This window comes from Lissotriton vulgaris, chromosome 3_1 (assembly GCF_964263255.1).
Source record: "Lissotriton vulgaris chromosome 3_1, aLisVul1.2, whole genome shotgun sequence".
Taxonomy (NCBI): domain Eukaryota; kingdom Metazoa; phylum Chordata; class Amphibia; order Caudata; family Salamandridae; genus Lissotriton; species Lissotriton vulgaris.
Genome location: NC_141689.1, coordinates 1,921,156,186 through 1,921,175,073, shown reverse-complemented (window position 1 = coordinate 1,921,175,073; position 18,888 = coordinate 1,921,156,186). Strand labels below are relative to the sequence as shown.

General features: G+C 44.2%; 1 protein-coding gene across 1 annotated transcript in view; it reads right to left on the bottom strand.

Moving 5' to 3' along the window:
• KLHL2 (kelch like family member 2) overlaps positions 1–18,888 on the bottom strand; it is a 459,367-nt gene that overhangs the window by 335,559 nt on the left and 104,920 nt on the right. Inside the window, exon 3 of the mRNA XM_086962394.1 lies at positions 9,549–9,655. Coding sequence (XP_086818520.1) covers positions 9,549–9,655 — 107 coding nt within the window. The remainder of the gene's footprint in view (positions 1–9,548; positions 9,656–18,888) is intronic.

The following is an 18,888-nucleotide window of genomic DNA, read 5'->3' as shown; positions in this document are numbered from 1 at the left end:
AATTCCGTATAATCGACAGCGGCCTCTTCCTTCCCTTCCTCTATGCTAAAGGCCTTAATAACTGTACTTCCCAAGCCTGGGAAGGATCATCCCCTCTGCTGCTCGTACTGCCCAATATCCCTTCTTAACATGGACTTAAAGATCTTTACTAGCATCCTGGTGGCCTGGCATTCCAAACATCTCCCTGGCCTGATAGACCCGGATCAATCAGGCTTTGTCCCCGGACGACAGTGCTCGGATAACACTAAAAGACTTCTCCATCTGATGGACCGCTGAGCGCATGATCCTTTCGATCGATGCCAAAAAGGCGTTCGACAGAGTTCACTGGCAATATCTCCGGGCAACCTTGGCTCATTTTGGCCTACCCAAACACTTCATAACCTGGATCTTCCAGTGTTATGCGAATCCTATAGCTATGGTGCGGGTGAATACGGTGGCATCAGCGGCCCTCCCAATACATAGAGGGACTAGACAGGGCTGTCCACTGTCGCCGCTTCTTTTTGCCCTCTATATTGAGCCACTAGCCCAACGTATACGGGACAACCCATCCATACAAGGGATGTTTTTCGGAGAGTCCGAGCACAAACTCTGTCTCTATGCTGACGATGTGGTAGCGACCCTGGAACGTTCTCGAGACCCCTTACCGGCCTTTCTGGATGAATTAGCCCAATTCGCCCTGGCCTCGGGCTTTCAGATAAATGTGCATAAGTTGCAAGCTCTTATCCTGTCCCTAGAGCCAGAGAAGCTGGAATTCCTTCAGCGGAATTTTCAGATCCAATGGGTCCATGACGCCATCACTTATCTAGGCCTCCGGGTGACCCTCACTGTTTCTCTCACTAACAGATGAACCACTCGCTCCTTTTGAAACTAGTGCAAGACTCACTCCGCAAATGAAGTCCTCACTCCCTCTTGTGGCTAGGTCGGATAGCAGCGGTGAAGTTGATGGTGTTGCCTTAAATTCTCTATTTCTTTCACACCCTCCGTGGATGCCCCCCGCCGGGGTCCTAAGTGCCCTGCAGAGGGACATAGAGCTCTTTATATGGCGGGACCATAGAGCTCTGATGCGCCGCGATCTTACATACAGAGACCCATGGAGGGAGGATTAGGATACCAGACTTATTGGCGTACTGGCGGGCTGCCCAGTTGCGGGCATTGGTGGAGTGGTCTTGCCCCGAGTCCGAGAAGCATTGGTTATTTATGGACAGAGCTCTTGCTGTCCGTACTCTGTGGGGGTCCACTTTCTCCCTCGTCAGAGTCAACATCGCAATTAATACTTATCAGAGGTGACCTGGCCCATTAAGGCATACTGGGACAGGACGGCGACCGCTAGAGGACTTACGACCTTCCCATCCCCCATCATGCCTATTGTAAAGAACCCAGACTTTACACCTGACCTTGACTATGGGAAATTTCATCACTGGACGACAGAAGCTACTCGTTCCATTGGGCATTTATTTGATCTTTCCGGCCTCCGTCCGTTTGTGGAGTTCCACACTGATCTCGAGCTTCCCGATTCGGAACAATACGGCTATCTCCAGATCAGACATTGGGTGCTGCAGGAAGGGGTGCAGGAGGGTGCAGAGAGGCTGCTTACGCCATTCGAGAGGTGGGTAATCTCGAGACACAGAGACGCACATCTGACATTAAATCTGTATAAATTGATGAGGACCCTCCCAGAAACGGAGAAATCCCCGGGGCAATTGCTTTGGGAGGGCGAACTGGGAAGAGAACTTTCACCAAAGGAATGGAAGGACATCTACCATTGGGCTAGTCGCACGGCTCGCAATGTCGCTTCCTTTGAAACAGCCTCTAAATTGGCCACCTATTGGTATTTTCACCCCTGTACGGCTCCATAGTGGCAATCCCTCACGTAGCCTGTTGTGCTGGAGAGGCTGCTGTGCACCGGGTACTCTCACTCACTTGCTCTGGGACTGCCCTTCCATAGGGATATACTGGCCACAAATATTAGATGAAATCGACTCCCATTTCGATACACAGATCCTGAGATTCCCAGCATATATCCCCCAACGCCATCACCTTCCTGCTTCAATCCCGGAGAGGCAAACAAATGGCCCTGACTCTAGGAGCGGCAGTGTAGAACGTCCTAACACACTGGGGCTCCAAGACAATGTCCACTCGACTAGGCTGGTTACATAAACTGTGGTCCATTCTAGGGATGGAAAAGATTGCTCTCTCCTTGACCAACCCCGGGGCCTCATTCCACGAACTTTGGGCCCCCCTTTTAGCACTTTTGACATCGGAATTTACAGAACGCATGTGTCCCAAATATCTCAGACTATTACGCTTGACAGACCCTCCACCAGGGGCCACGCCTACCACATCTGATATTTAGTTGCTTTTGGGACCTACCTATTGAGCAACACTCTTCCTATTGCGCAAGTTCACCTTTTTCTTTGAGGAGGAGGAGGAGGAGGAAGGGGGAGGGGGTTTGGTATTCACGTTTGTTGTTCTTTCTGCCAAAACCGCACAATAGGAACATGCCGGGTTGTTACCCGATGATTGTGGAGCACTCTGGCTCATTTGTTTCTCTGTGGATAAAATCAATAAAAGAAATTTTAAACCAAAAAGATATTTGCTAATGCTTTTGGTATTATTTTGCTTTAAATTATTTCTATATTCTATCTTTAGAATGTTTTGTTTAAACAATGACCTGCCTGTTATTGTATTAGGGTTTCTCTTTATTTGTTAATTTGTATTCATCCCTGTAACGCTGTCATTTCATAGAACGGGTATGTGTTGTAGTGAGCTTTGTGGCATTGTCTCTCATGCCCGGAATAATCTACATCTTGTGCTGCTTGTTCAGTGGAATCTTACAGTTGTAAGATTCCACATTATAGTTTGAAGGCGAACGTTCCTTGAGGGTCAGTTAGCTACTGGCCAGCAAGGGAGAGTCCACTCCTTTTTGTTGGTATGAATAAAACCACTTACCTACACAACTCCTGTGTCTTCTGAGCATCCTTCACAACAGTCACCCCTTTTCATACACATTCCTCCTATATTCCTGGCTCGCTCCCTCGTGCAGCTGCACATGTTTTGTGAACATATTTCTCCTTTAATGTATTTTTCTCCCCTTATTTTAATCCAGATTAAGCCCCTGCAGGTGCAGCTCAACTTATTTTTCCTTAAGTGTTGCCTTACTTTTTATGCTTGTTCTCCTTCTGCCGTCTTCCATTATTGCCCTTCAGCTGGGCTGAACTGTCTCCTTAGTTGTCTCCTGCTTCAAACCAAGCCTCACCTTTCTGCACCCCTCAATAAAAATCTGTTCATTTAAACCCCCCCACCGGTGCAGATCTAATAACTCTCACAGTGCCTGTCTCCTTTATTTCTGTCTTCGCCCTTTGACAGGTGCCCTTGCAGACTGTCTGACATTTCATTTTAGCAGCAAGTCCAACTATCGCTTACCTATTATGACTGCCCCCCCCCCCATCCCTTTTCTACTACCTGGGATAGACTACTGGGGTCATGCATGCGTGACCTGGGATGAACCCTTAATTGCACTGGACATGGACTGATGGGTGATTAGGCCAGAACCCCTGCCTCTTCAATGTCCTTCAAGAGTCATCTGATACCAAAACCACTGGAACATTCGTCATCAGGACTAGTAGGAAATCCCCTCATCTGCCACTAACTAATGTGAAGGGACTGGTAACATACTTTTCTTTTTACAATCATCTCACACCTTATAACTGTATGGTTTCTCTCTCGTAAACAATGGGACATAGCCTTAAATGTATCTACATAAATGCACATAAATGCAACCAACTATGCACTCTTCTCCTTTGATCAAACATTACTTCTGACAGACTTACTCACACTTTCTCAGAATTACCTTTCCACAAACTGAGTAACACACTGTGTTCCTTCATGAAGCACAGCTGGCTACCCTTTGTAGTCACTTCCTTTGGAAATGTGTAACTCTCTATGAGCCATATGTATGAACACATTTTCCCATAGACACAGAATGGGTAAAACCATTTGAAACATCTGGCCCTACATTCCTTATAAATCGCATGTGGGTTGATCTCACAAATAATTTCCTAGAGTCCGAGGAGTCCAATATGTTCAACGTAAATCACACCAGAGTAGAACTTACAAATACCTACTGGATTAGAGGCATACTGATTCCAACACATTTTTTTAGCTCATTATCACACTATCCTATGGGTTGACACCTGATGGTGATCGCTTAATGAATTCACACCTGTGCTGTTGTTGCCTAGATCCTGCTATCCCCTTGAGATATTTCAGACCTACGGAAGATTTACAGGAATGGAGAAGGGAATACTAGAGGTGATGGGTCGTCTAGTGGGTACCCCTAGTCGGAAGCACTGAAACTTGTATTTATCCTAATAATGTGTGCGGTATTTCGGTTTGCCACAATATTAAAAGTACTTCTTTGTTCTTAAGGACAAGCACTGGGCTGGACAGTGAGCTATTGTGCTTGTTGGCTAACTGTGATTGTTGAGTTCTGAGTCTTTGGGCCCACACTACCTCCCTGGTAAGACAGAGACTGCTCGCCCTCACTACCTTGAGGATCACGTGCAGAAACGGTATACTTGGCCCAGTTTTCAAAGGACATTAGAGGCAAACAACCCCAAAAAACACAGTTGTGCCCAATTAACTGCTGTCTGCCCTGGGGCTCCCCTAAAAAACTCTGACAGTTTCATAGACCACAATTTATAAAACTGCTTTTCCAATTAGACCAAAACTAACGAGTCTCCCGCAATAACTAAAACCTATTGGCAATTAATATGGCCCATCACTTTACCTAAAAATGGAATACTCTCTCCTGAAATATTAATGTAATTTGTTCCCTTGTGCCCGTCATTCTTATTCCTATACACCAGTGCTCCTGCCAGGCCAGTTCTGTATTGTTAATGCGATTGATAATAAGCACTTGAAATGCCCGAAATCTCCCATTAGCATGTTAGGGCGACTTTTGTACTATTTCTTTGATGTTTGAACAGGGACTCATTTTGGAGTTATGTGCACTGTTGCAGTGTGCTTACTCACTGCATGGTAAAGGAAACGTTTAATCATATTCAAAATACACCCTGTGTCAGTAAATGTGCTACTCCATTTCATTAACATTACCCCTGGATTTAGCTGAGCTTTATGCTTTCTGGAGCTACACACAAAGTTTGTAGCATTTGCACAGATAATATATAACTGCCATTTTTGGCCCTTGCAGCAAATCTAAACGAAGATATACTTTCACTGCAGAATCTGAGAAATCCACGGTATGCCTCTAGTCACCAGTCACTGACTGTTTAGTAGATTAGTTAAAATAGCTCATGCAACTCTCCCGACAAACATTGTTTTATAAGCCTGATGAGCAGTCAGATATAAAGTAAAGTTAAGTTCCTTATTACTGAACTCGACAAAAGCATTAAGTCACAACATAATTAATTTTAGCCATTGAACCCGATATTAAAAAATCTAAAGCCAGCAGTTTTTAGGTACCACGGCCTCATGCCTAAAAAAAAAAAAAAAGGAATTAAAATACATACATATATCCTGGTATACACGGCCTTTGACCATCCCTCTTCATCCACTGGTTTGTTCAACTGTCATTCACATTTTGCTTCTCCAATCACAGTATAAAGCAAGGCCCAATAGGTCAGCGACACTTCAGCTATTGGCCTTCTTGCACTGTGAGTGACAGGCTTTTGCCTTTTAACCAGTGGACATCCACCTCGTAAGAAGTGCACTTCTTTGACATGGCTGGTGTGCAAATACTATACTTCTTTATCTTTTTATATTTTTTTAGTACTCATTGTGTATTATTGAAAGCATGTGCTTGGGTACAGTAATTCAAAGCTAATATTACTTTTTGTATGCATCAATAAAAATCATATCTTTTTCTGATATGCATTGAAACTAGAGAGGTTAACTACACCTGTTCTCGGTATACTTGCCTGCTAGGAGGCACTCTTACTTTTCTATTAAAATTATATGTGATTGTTACTTAATGTTCAATATTAACAATATTATAGCAAGCACATTGCTACTATGGTTAAATGGATTCATTTTATTGTTGACATATTGTTGCATATCACACACAGATACCTAAACGTTTTGATCAGAGATAACACTATATATTTATACATTTATGCTCCTCGCTTCTGCTTAGTTGATCCTCCTCTAGATACACACCATGTTTAATCAGCAGCATGTCTTTCCTTTTATTTTTGTGGCATGTACTTGCAAACAAAAATTAAATAACCATCAAACCAGTTTGCTAAGGCTTGTTTTAATCACTACTACTTTACCTTGTGACCACACCTTTGCCATTTTGAGACTTTTGAAAGGCTTACAAATGTTTTACTTCTTTGAGTAATGTATTCACAAGACTTCATAACCAAAGCTAAACTTTGCCTATGAGACCTGACATTCTTGGCGTGGAATCCCCCAAACCTTTTGCCTTCACTCACTTGCTGAAAATGTTTTTGTTGGCATTCGGACTTTGTACACTTTACCCCTGCTAACCAGTGATAATGCACTTGTACCCTCTCCTTTAAACCTTGATAACATTGGCCTACACATAATTGGTACATTTAATGTAATTCTAAGTCACTAGTAAATGGTACTACATGTACCCAGGGCCTGTAAATTAAATGCTACTAGTGGGCATCAGAACGTATTGTGTCACCTGCTAAAGTAGCACTGTAAAACATGTTTCAGGCCTGCCACTGCAGCCTGTAGTGCAATTTAAAGCTGCCATTTCGACCTGGCAAAATAAACCTTTTGCTAGGCCTAAACCGTCCTTTCTAATACTTATGAGTCATCCCTAAGTAGCCCCTAAAGGTTCAAATGACAGGGTTCCTGGTATTTAAAACATAGGGCATGCGTGTTTACGTTTTACATGTTTTGGTAGTGGAAAATTCCAAAAGTCGTTTTTCACAGTTGTAAGGCCTATCTCTCCCATAAACTAACACTGGGTTACCATACTACACTTAATACATTCTACTGTTAGTTTGGGACCGGATAGAGACATGCAGTTTCCACTCAAATGAATTACAATTTAAAATCCTGATTAATGGTAAAGTTGCATTCTAATTTGGGGTGGGCGATAATTACGCTCCGCCAGCAGAGTTTTGCCCACTCCATGTTCCGCTTGCAACGCGGAGTTCAGAAAAGTCTGCAAACCGCAATTTGGTGAATTTTTTTTATGCACGTAGCTCGCCACTGTTAAGTTGGCAGGCTCAAGCGAGAACTTGTGTCCCCTAACACGATTTTCGGGCGCTAGAAAGCTTCCCAGCAAGGTTTCCAAACAGCAGCTGTTGTGGCATGCCGCGACTGCTCGCGTTGAGAAAGCTGCTACTCGATTAGGAAATCTACTCAGGTGCTAAAAATCAGCACGAGGAGCACAACGTGCGGAATTCCGCCTGCTCACGGAACTGCATGGAATCTCACCGTTTTTAAGAAACTCCACTGAATTTCGTGGAGTGAAACGCTGCGAGTTCTGCCCACTCCTAATTTTAAGTTACAATTTTGGAAATTCAACTTTTAGAAACTTGCCATTTTTCTGCCTAAACCAACTATGCCTTTCTGCCACCGTACTGGGTCACATGACTGTGCATAGCTCAACTGTTGTGGATTGTGTATTACTTCCAGACAGGGAGACAAAGGAAGCCTAGGTGAGAGAGGAGAGGGACTTCCTGACAGGATGGCTGGGGAGGAGTTGTGCCCTCCTCTGATTACACTTCAAAGGGCCCTGCCTCAGCAAACACAAAGAAATCTGACACCAGGCTGCCCTTGCCATTGTCACCTTAGACAGTTTCGGGTCAGGCCCAGGGGAGGAGGAAGAATTGGCCAGATCCAGTTTTGAGGGTAGGTCAGAGAATTCCCCCACAGAAAGTCCAGCACCAGGTATAAAAGTGGGACCTTCAGAACCTCTCATCAGAATACTCCTGGGCCTGTGGAAGATTCGGTGGAGGGACTGCCCTGCTGACTGAAGAAAGGATTGGGCCTGCTTGCCTTGAACCCAGGATACCTGGAGTGCCTCCAAGGGTCCGTTTGCTGACCTCTGTTTGAGCTACAGGGACATAACAAGCTTCCTTAGCCCTCCCAGCAACTGCCCAGCTGACCAGCAGGATCCGCATCTGCCTGAGCCCTGCTGCTGGCCTCCGTTGGAGTGAGTCCTGAACCCCAAGAGGTGACCCGCAGGTTCTGGACCCTTGGCTGGCGCCAGTGAGAACTCCTCCAGAAGAAGAAGTGAAGGTACAGAAGTTTTGGGCTCATCGCAACCACAAAGTGACCTCTTTGTGACAAGGACTGAGCACCAAATACGAAGCTCCAGCGGGACCTGCTCTTCATGCCAACAGCGACCATTTGCAAGGATCAACCAATGACAAGCACCACAGATGGCTTATCGCTATGGCAACAACTGTCCACGTTGCTATACCTGCTTCTCGCGCCGACAGCCTCCTACTCACGACTCCCACCCACATGAACAGCAGCCTTCTCGCAGGACTTGAGAAGGTAACTCTTCAGCGGCCCTAACCTGGGGCTTGTATCCAATCGGCGCTCTATCATGGTAGGCCTAAACGTGTGACTTTCCCCTGGTCTAGAGCAATCAAATTACCCCAAGTGGTGATTTGAGCTGTTTCGCACTATTTTTATATTAAACCTAAAAAAACTCATATTTCCGGTTCTAGAGACAGGATTTTTATTGTTTTGGTGTTTTGGTTTGGGATTTTTCTTGTGTTCTGTTTTCACTCCATTGTTGTTTGTGTGCTGCATGATACTTTACACACTGCCTCTAAGCTAGACCTGGCAGCTTTTGTGCTAAGCTACCAAGGAAAGCACAGTTAAATCAGTGACTTTAGTGGTTAGACCAGACGAGGATTATGTTTATTTGAGTGTGGATCCACTCCTCTTAACTAATAATTCAGTTTCTCACACCTGCCATTTTAGGTAAGTTGCAGTAAGGCCAATCGTTGTTTACCTTCAACATCTGTCTCCATTTGACGTAGAGCAAAGCAAAATAATCATACTAAATGTTTTCAAGCCTATTTTATGAACCTCACTAATGTTGCAGAAATGGCTTCGGAGCTAAAAGCTGTTTTATGTGTCCTGAAAATGATCTTTTAAAATAATGCGTCTTTGCCCAGTTATTTTCTAGCCTCTAGTGCTGTCTGCCAAGTGAATTCTCGTTTTCGAACAACCAATCACCCCTTCCAACCTCCCCTTGAACAACCCACTCAGACTGGGGGAACTGTTACGACCTCTGCCATTAATTTCTGAAACACAACCAAAATGCATAAAAAAGAAAAACTAGACGGCCATGTGTGTATGTATGATATTTTAAGTTTTTCACAATAATATTTCTATACCACTGAATGGTATTTGTAAAATAGCAATGGGTGCAACTGCAAGGAGCGAGCATTTGGCTTTTTTTGGCAGATTGCCTCCATCACTGTTTGTACAGCTTCACTGTTTGTACAGCTTCATATGCACACCCTGTGTTTATTATGCCTTTGCAGGGTAAACAGAGGGACGTGTCACAGAAAAGCGAATGTTACCTGTAAACATGGCATGGAAGTAAGGACTGCAGGCAGCCAGGACAACTTTATGAGCTGTAATCTCCACATCCTCTGCTACAATGGTCACATCGCACAGCAAGTTTTGACTGGGGAGAAGAAAAAAAGGTATGGTAAATAGGAGCCGCCGATTTGGGTTATGGGGAGACAAACACTTTTTTCAACTTTGATTATTATTAATGTAAAAAAAGAAGGAATATCTATGAAACAATCCTCTTGGCACGTGAAGTCTGGCTACATTTCATGCTTTCTTCAGATTTATTTTAGTAGTAAAACGGTGGAAAAGGGGATCCTAACTTTATCACTTACCACCTGTTCACTCCTCAGGTTTGTTACCAGCTTACAAGGCACCTCTTTTAGAAAAATGAATACAGCTTCCTGTGTCCATGGGATTTAAGATGGCATTAATGCACTCTTTTCACAATTCCCTTAATTGTATATTAATTTTTGTTCTTTAGATATTTATGGGGATTTTGCCAATTTATTGAATTTCTGAGGACAGTGGAATCAAATGCTAACTTAAACTAGCAGGACATCCTGTGACCTGTATCGAAATCACTCTTTTTGATGCCTGATCAACCCCAACGTCAGAAACACCTACTAACATTACTGTAAATATACATCTGTATAAAACTGATTGCTATCTAACTGTATCTGTTGTAATCAATTTTGCCGAGATCGACCATTAATTAAATCTTTGATTTTGTATAACGTGTATGCTACTTGACAATTGAACTTCTGTAAAGATCTGTACCCATGAGGTCTGGTCCTTGATTACTTCATCTGTTTTAGATCATGGACCACATGGGTTTGTGCAGCAATTTCATTAACTGATTCAGGCGCCTTATGAAAATCCCACAGTACGTATTTGGTAGAATTGATTGATTTCAGATCACAAGTATCAAGGGGGACCAGACAGGGATGTCCACTCTCCCCTATACTATTTGCAAATCATAGTGTCACTTTATGCTGATGATGTCACTCTGTTTGTTAGAGATCCTACTGTAGCAATCCCACCAATAATCCAGAAATACACCTCTTCATTATCTGAGTTCCCCTTGAAATATCATTTGAAATGCTGCAGCTCATTTGTTAACTATCTTGGGATGTGAATTAGCAGACAAACCATTGTGCATTCAAACTTTAAAAATTCATATATATGGAACCCGCAGGTGAATTTTTGTTTTAGAGTTGTCTATTTAAACATAAAAGTACAATCTATTTTCATAAATTGGAATCGGATTTATATTGTGTTGCATCTTCTTCTTATTCAACTGTTTTGGTAATTCTTAATGCTTTACACTTGTTTCTTTCATAAAGCCTGACTGCTCAGAGCTACAAGTACCCAGGGTTGAACTAAGGGTTTTCAACCAAACCTGACAGGACCCAATGCAGGGTTGCGAGTTTGTTACAGAGTGAAGTCGCACAATCGCAGCATATAATAAGTTGCATTCCCCACACTCATCAAAAAAACCACCAGCTACAAATCCTGATTTCATGCCCGCTCTGACACCCTTATCTTATCTTCAATCGGAGGAGGGAGATGGCAGAACCCGAGAGACCTGTTTTACAGGTTCATCAAATAATTTGACCAAATTAAACAAGATTTTCGGTGTCTGAAAAGTTTTGCATTAAATACGGTCACATCAGATACTGGGTGCTACAACTGCCTGCTTCACATGCCTAACACCTTAACAGCCTTAACATAATTCAAAAAACTGCTTTGTACCTTCACTGGCACGAAGGGCCTAATCTCCAGAACCTACCGAGATAATCAAGACTCTAAGCTCTCCTCCAGACACCGATACAAATCTCGCTGGGAAAGGGATTTGGATTGGTATATCTAGATTAAAAATTAGGAACAACTGTGGCAGGATATACCCAAAAGTTTCCGAAATATTCCCAAAAATCTCAGAAATATTCCCTACGAGAAACAGCATACAAAGTTGTGTACCAGTGGCGCTTAACTACTGCGAGGCTTACATGTAGGGTGGTCCTGTGCACTCATCCCGATGTTTTCAAAGGAAATACTGGGCCACATTAAAGGGACCTTGATTACCCACTCTCTCTGGATCCCATCATCCCGATATTGGGACTGAGACCACTAAACATAGAAGGAATGATTGGAGCTCATTGGATTCTCATTCTTCACATGAAGGGAGCTGCTAAGTAGCTCACCACCCTCTTCTGGGAGAGGAGGGACCCTCCAACTGGGCCTCTCTGGCTTCATATGCTATGGCATACACTGGCTATGGAGAACATAAGACACAAAATAGCCCTTTCTGAAAAACAGCTTGTGGACAGAAGGCAACCCCTCATAGATTATGTGACTAGATTGAAATTCCAGCTTCCCACCACAGAGACTTAGGGCTCAACATCTCAATGAATGATCCTAGATCCAAATAAGGTGAACCCCACTCTTCTGAGTGACCAGGTCTCCCTTTTCTGCTCCTTCTTCCTTCTTTCTTTCCTCTCATGATATAAATTGAACTTTTCCTCCCTTTGTGTGTTTTCGCTCTTTCCCTTCCCTTACACCTTGGCATTCTTGCTCAAATGATCGGAGGGCTGGGGGTGGGGGAGGGGCTATTTGTTATTATTCTTTCTCAGGTTTTACATGATTGAGGTTTATATATAAAAAATGGAAGTCATTCTCTTTGCCCCTAAAAACAACCGCCTCCCCATTCAACATTAGATCTTGGACCTTAAAGCTCTCAACTGCTCCTTGTCCACCTCCAGCTCAGTCAAATCTATCGGAATAAGCCTTGACCAAAACATCAGCCTTTCTTCCCACATAAAAAAATGCAGCTAAAGGCGTGCTCTTTTCCCTACATCACCTCAAGAAAATCAAACCCTTTATTCCTGTTGATGACTTCAAATCTGTTGTTCAATCACTAGTACTCTCCAGATTGGACTATGGCAACACCTTACTTTTCGGAACACCTAAAATCCACCTTGCCCCAATCAAGTCAGTCCTCAACCTCGTGGCTAGGCTTATATCGATTGCAAGAGATTCGATCACATCTCCCCCATCCTCAAAGATCTCCAATGGCTTCCCATTGAAGGCAGATCCACCTACAAGTACGTGTGAATTACGCATAAAGCCTTGCATCTTCAAACACCTCTGTATTTCTCACAAAAACTTCACAAAGCGGGCTGCTCCAGAGAATTGTTACCCTCATCCTGGTACCTCCCTTAGTATACAAGAAATTCACCCAATCACGCTCTTTCTCCGGTTCTGCGCCCACTATCTGGAACTCACTCCCCAAAGAGTTACAGTGCACCCCCTCATACGTTAGCTTAAAAAAGATCTCAAGCGACACCTTCTCTACAAATACTGGGGTCCTAAATCTGGACACCTTACAGGGTCTCACTACATGCCCAGGATGGTGCGATGTTTCACAACACATTATACCCGACTTACTACCCCATCATATATCATATCGTATATCATACGTTCTTATATAGCGCCTTTCACCGTAAGGTCTCAAGGCACTTGCTTTGGGAACCCGTCCCGGCCTTTCCCTGCGAGATTACCACTACTGGGCATCCCCAAGGTGAAGACCAGGCATCCCATCGCGGTGGGGCCGTAATGGAGATTAGGCAAGCTATTGCCCAGAGTTGCAGAGTGTGAACCCACGATTCGAGTAGGCGCCGAGGCGAGAATTATCAAGTCCGTGGACATTTTGAGCTCAAGGCCCTGCCGCATCGGGGATTGAACCCTGGTCCCGGGTCTGACCTCTGCATCATGGACTGCCTCCTCTAACCGGTGAGCCACACTTCTCCACCTCCTATCTCCTAGCTCTCATAAAATCACTGTCTACTCCTACATGCTATCTACTCTCCCTTCTCCCTCCTCGGTCTCACCCTACCTCCAAACTTTCTCCCCTACACCCATGGCCACCCACGCTTGCACATCTATCCAAATCCTGTTATGGACTAAATGTACTGCTTATTTTTCTGTTTATGTATTTTTTGATCTTCACATTTTGCTCATATTTTCTAATGCTTTTCCTTTTTGTGCGAATGTGTAATTTTGTAACTGGTTTCCACTTCTAACCCCTGTAAAGTGCTCTGATACACCTGGGTTATAAAACTGTTAAATAAATAAATAAATAAATAATATTCTGTATGGGCAAGTGATCACTGAAATTAATATTTTAAGATTGGACTTAAGCATTTGTACAATGCATATGACCATAACTGGCAGCATTGCACTTTGTTATAATTTAAACAAACACACATTATGGAAGCATAGACCTTGGCCCTTGTTTTGATTTGGGCGGAGGCACCACCTCCTCCCATGTTTTGATATCACTACCACTCCTTCACCCCCCTGCAACTGCTACCGGTATTACCTTCCCTTGATTAGAGCAGTGGCGGGCATTAGAAAGGTGGTGGATGCACCCAGGCAGGTCTGCTGGGGCACCTGTCGGAAACGGCCACGGGGCCTCGTGGAACCCCCAGGTTCAAGAATCCCTGGTGTTTCATTTACTTGAAATGGACATACATGTTGTCTGTAGGGTATCCCCAGGCCTTACAGAGGGCCCCAAGGCACACTGATAATCCCCAAGGATTACCATCCCTGGTTTACTTGTGCACCCCCTGACGAAAGTGAATTCCTGGAGATTCCGTTGCTGAAAGCAGCTAAATATATGAAGTTTGATATCGGAAGATGAATGTTCTTTAAAAGGATGTGACATTCGTAGAGGCCAAGGCAAAGGCATACATACACATTATAGAAGAGTCCGAGATACATTTATTGAGCATTCTTGCATTATGGCTAATTACACGTACAGCAACAGAGATGTGGGAATGTACCTGACACCCTGAGAATGCAGGGATAATTCAAGTAATTTTAACTGGAACAAGGACTACACCCAGCATCAGGTATATATATCCACTCCCCAGCCCTTAGATCTGAGGGGGCAAGGGCTTGTAGACATGACAAAGCAGAGAGTCAGTTGGAAAGCAGATGTAGGTACCCACACAAAGCAGGCCTGTAATGTGGAAAGATATGTGAACATACAAGCGTAGACTAGGAATGTGATATTCAAACTCAATCAATTTAAATATTTACTTAGGATTGACGAGGCTGCTTCCATTTTTGCCAGGCCTGATCCTCAGCGATCAAAACAGGTTTATACCCAATAGGTCGACTTCGAGCAATCTTCGCAGATTTTTCCACATTTTATACCACCACGACATTGGCGACAACCCAGATGCGTTGGTAGTGACAATTGATCTGGAGAAAGCTTTTGACTCCCTGAGGTGGCACTTTCTTTGAGCGGTCATGAAGCTGATGGGGCTGGGGAAAGGGTGGATTAGATAGGTGCAATTATTGTATGTGTGCCCCACAGCATGAGTGAAGACGGGCAGCATCTTCTCAGCCACATATGAAGTACAAAGGGGTACCAGGCAAGGATGCCCCCTGTCCCCACTTGTATTTGCCTTGGCCATTGAGCCATTGGCAGAGAGCTTCAGACAACAAGGAACACGATATGGCCTCATATTCGAGGATAGAGAACACATAATTTCATTATACGCTGACGATCTACTTTTGTATTTGAGAGACAGAACCTGGGGAGTCCTGCATGCATTGACTATTCTAGAAGAGTACTCGGCTCAAATGGGCCTATGGGTGAACAAATTCAAGATTATCGTCTTCCCTATCACGTCTGGGCAGCAGCGGCCGACAAATCTGCCTCCCGACCTGAATTGGTCCCCCCGATCGTTCCGATATTTGGGCATACAAGTGTTTCACGCCTAAGACAACCTCATGGAGGGTAATTTGGGCCCGGTGATGCGCTCTCTTAGGTCTTGCGTACAGTTCTGGCGCTCTCTACAGCTACCAGTCATGGCCCGAATTGCTCTATCTAAAATGATTATGCTCCCAAGGCTTTTGTACTTCTTACTGAACCTTCCCATATTAATGCCACACAGGTGGTTCAAAGACATGGACACTGCTCCGGGACCTGATCTGAGTTCGGAAAAGGAATAGGGCCTCCCTGGAGGTGCTGCGAAGTACCTCGGACACTGGAGGAATGGGAGCCCCAGACTTCGAAATATATTACCTGGTGGCTTCAATGGCTAGCTGGGAAGTTGGGCGGCCGGGGGCTGGAGACCACAGGCACCACAGTACTGACACAGTACTGATAGACAACCCAGGGTTGCTGATAGCGAAACTCCTACACCCGAAAGTGGTCATTCCTAAACTGGGGGTGCTACTGCAGGTGGCATTGAGGTGCTGGCTCAGGATCCCATGGCTTACCTCTGGAGCCACCCTATATGCCCCGGACCTTCCCTTGGTGGGGCTCCTGCACGATGGCGATCATTCTCCTTTCACGAAGCTCAAGATGAGCGACTGTATGGCAGTGGGTGCGACAACGGTGGGAAACTGCTTCCTACAGGGGGAGCTGATCCCGCTGGAAGGCTTTTTAGTGCATTACATCCTCTCTCGTTGAGATAGTCCTTGTTTTATCACGCACTCACGCACTGGCAAGGACGTTTAGTGATTTGTGGCCTGGGGATGGGCAAGAACCAGAGACCATATACTGCTCCAGGCGATGGTGACTCGGGGGTCAGCGTGCCGCCTAGTGAAATGGCTATACGGGGTGCTTATAGAGATGACTGTGAAACCGCTGACCAGCACACAGGAGTGGTGGGGAGCAGTATTCGACAAGGAGCTATCTGACATAGATTGGTATATGGTGTAACTTCCTTCATATGACCTACTTAACCCCACATAGAGGACAACTGATACTCGGAACTGTCCCACAACACTGTACACAATGCAAGACTGCAGATGCTAGGTTCGCTCATGTTGTATGGAACTGTCTGACACTGAGTGGATACTGGCTCACCGTCCTGTCTGTGAATAATGACGTACTGGCCCATACACTCCCTTGGACAGTGGAGGTGTGCCTGCTGGCTTTGTTTCCCTGATCCAGGGCCAATAAGGCGGGCTCCAGGTTCGCGGACCTGTCGCTAGTACTGGCGTGCCGGCGCATTGCACTGAAGTGGAAAGTAGAGGCGAGACCCCCGGTAGTGGCCTGAGAAAAATGAGTTAGAGGTTTGGCCCAAAGTGGAAGAGAGGGCACTGGTGGGGGTGGAAGCCAGAGGGCTACGTCATCGCCCAATTACAGGACTGTGGGCAGAAATACTGCATGCATGGGATATTAGACAGGCAGTGGCCACAGGACGGTCCGGAATCCCCAATAGGGGAGCAACATGGGCCGACCTTCTGAGGTTAACCCCTAGAAATATAAGACACTAAACGTGGATTGTACCAATTAATGGAGGAAACATACAACACTCCCCCTCTGAAGTTCAGAATATTATCTAAACCCCTACGTAACACACACCTCCCTCACCGGAATAGTCTAGAACCTGAAGAATTACCTTCCATGTAATTTAGCTCGGTGCCATAATTGTTTATATGTTTATGACTGCTTGTTGCATGTTTTTTGTTTTATTCAAGTCACTACAACCATGTTTGTAATCTGGCAACTACAGTAACTCTCCATGAACCATAATCTGGTTAGAGCTCTGGGCTATGTTACTCTTGAATTATGCGGAGAACTGATGAAGAGCTATTTGGAACAGATATGTTCTGCTTGCGGGTGGAATGCAATTTGCTTCTTAAAACCCCAGGGGCTCTTGCATAGATGTACATGTAAGTATACTAAAATGGCAAGAAATATTAAAAAAAGTATATACATTTACATTCGATTGGGGGAGCTGCACAAGAAGAATAGTTTGTTGCCCCATACTAGGGAGGTGTTTTACCACATGGTGTTTTGGATTGGTCTACCAGGCAGATACTCTAATCACAGCTATGTGAGGGTTTGCAAGTGATAGCAGCCCTTTTGGGTTACATATCCCCTTAGCTATGTAAAAAAGGTGAAATAAAAAAAGAAAGTGGGGCACAACTACTTACTAGATTTGCAGGTATGGTCTTTTTCTTGGATAAGAGATGATTGGTAATAGCCTAAAAAGACAACAACAATTGCATATTCTTCTGGATGAGCACTGCAGAACATGACCCTGGAAGTAAACCTAAGGTAGACCTCATTTATGATCGCCCACAAATGTCAAAGAGCACAATCAAGTTTAAAACCTTTCTTAAAGGCTCAAAAATGTACCACATCATAGGCTACACTTATCTGGGGCTCAGAATAAGCACAGCAGATAGACTTAAGCAGTCAATAAAGATACTTTAAGTAAGAGCCTTATATGCTGTATATTTCATCATATTTGTTCTCGTATATATCAAATAACCAGCAAGATTAAGGCTAATACTATCTGACAACATCACCTCCTCAGTATCAGGACTGGGAATCAGAGAAGGCAATGGCATGGAAGAGACAGGTCCATTGAATGCCTAAGAGAACCATTCTGCCCAGATATTATAAGCAAAGACAAGGAAGTTGAGGGTAGGGAGGGTGCTCATCCTTCAAGATGCGCAAGTGCTAACATGCACAGGACCATATTGGGGGCCATCTTTCAGTGGGCTATCTTTGATAGAAAACTCATTGCAAAACTGATGACCATGCACGCACATGCATCCATTTGAATGGAACTACGATTCAAATAAGCATCAGCAAAGACAATAGCTTAGCTTTTTAGAGCGGAGATCGTTTACCTGTGATGTATCAGCTTTACAGCTTTAGAAAAGCTTCTAAGCTGTAGAAATGTATGGAATGAATGAATTAATGAAACAACACTTGAAAAGCACATGGCTACCCAAAGGCATCCCAGAGCTAAGCGGTGAATTGAAGCTTCATAGAGATCACTTGCGGAAGAGCCATGTTTTCAACAGCTTAGGAAAGACCATATGATTGGGCTCCTTTTGTAACTGAAGAGGGAGAGAGTTCCAAAGTTTTGAGGCATTATACAAGAAAAGACGGCCACAGCTTCTGGCCCTCTTAATTCTAGAAACTTCGGCCAAATGTTCATTAGAGCCCAACTGCCTGATTGCTTGATAGGGCTGGACCAAAGAGGAAATAATAGCTGGCCCTTTCCCACCAATCACCATATGAGTAATGCATAAGGTCTTAAATAGAAGGAGCCAAATGACTTAATTCCAGAACTCTATTGGATGTCTAAAAAGGACATAAATCTACCTTCAGTCAATATCTGATCCAATTGCCAATTCTCTTCATTATCCCATTATCTTACAACTCTTAATTTCACCAGCTAGGAAGAAATTCCTCAAGAGAGGCACACATCTGGGTTCTCCCCTACTTTTAACCATTTCAATCACTTGATCATACCCTTAACATAGCATCTGTAAGGTCTTTTCAAACAAATTCCTAGTCTACTC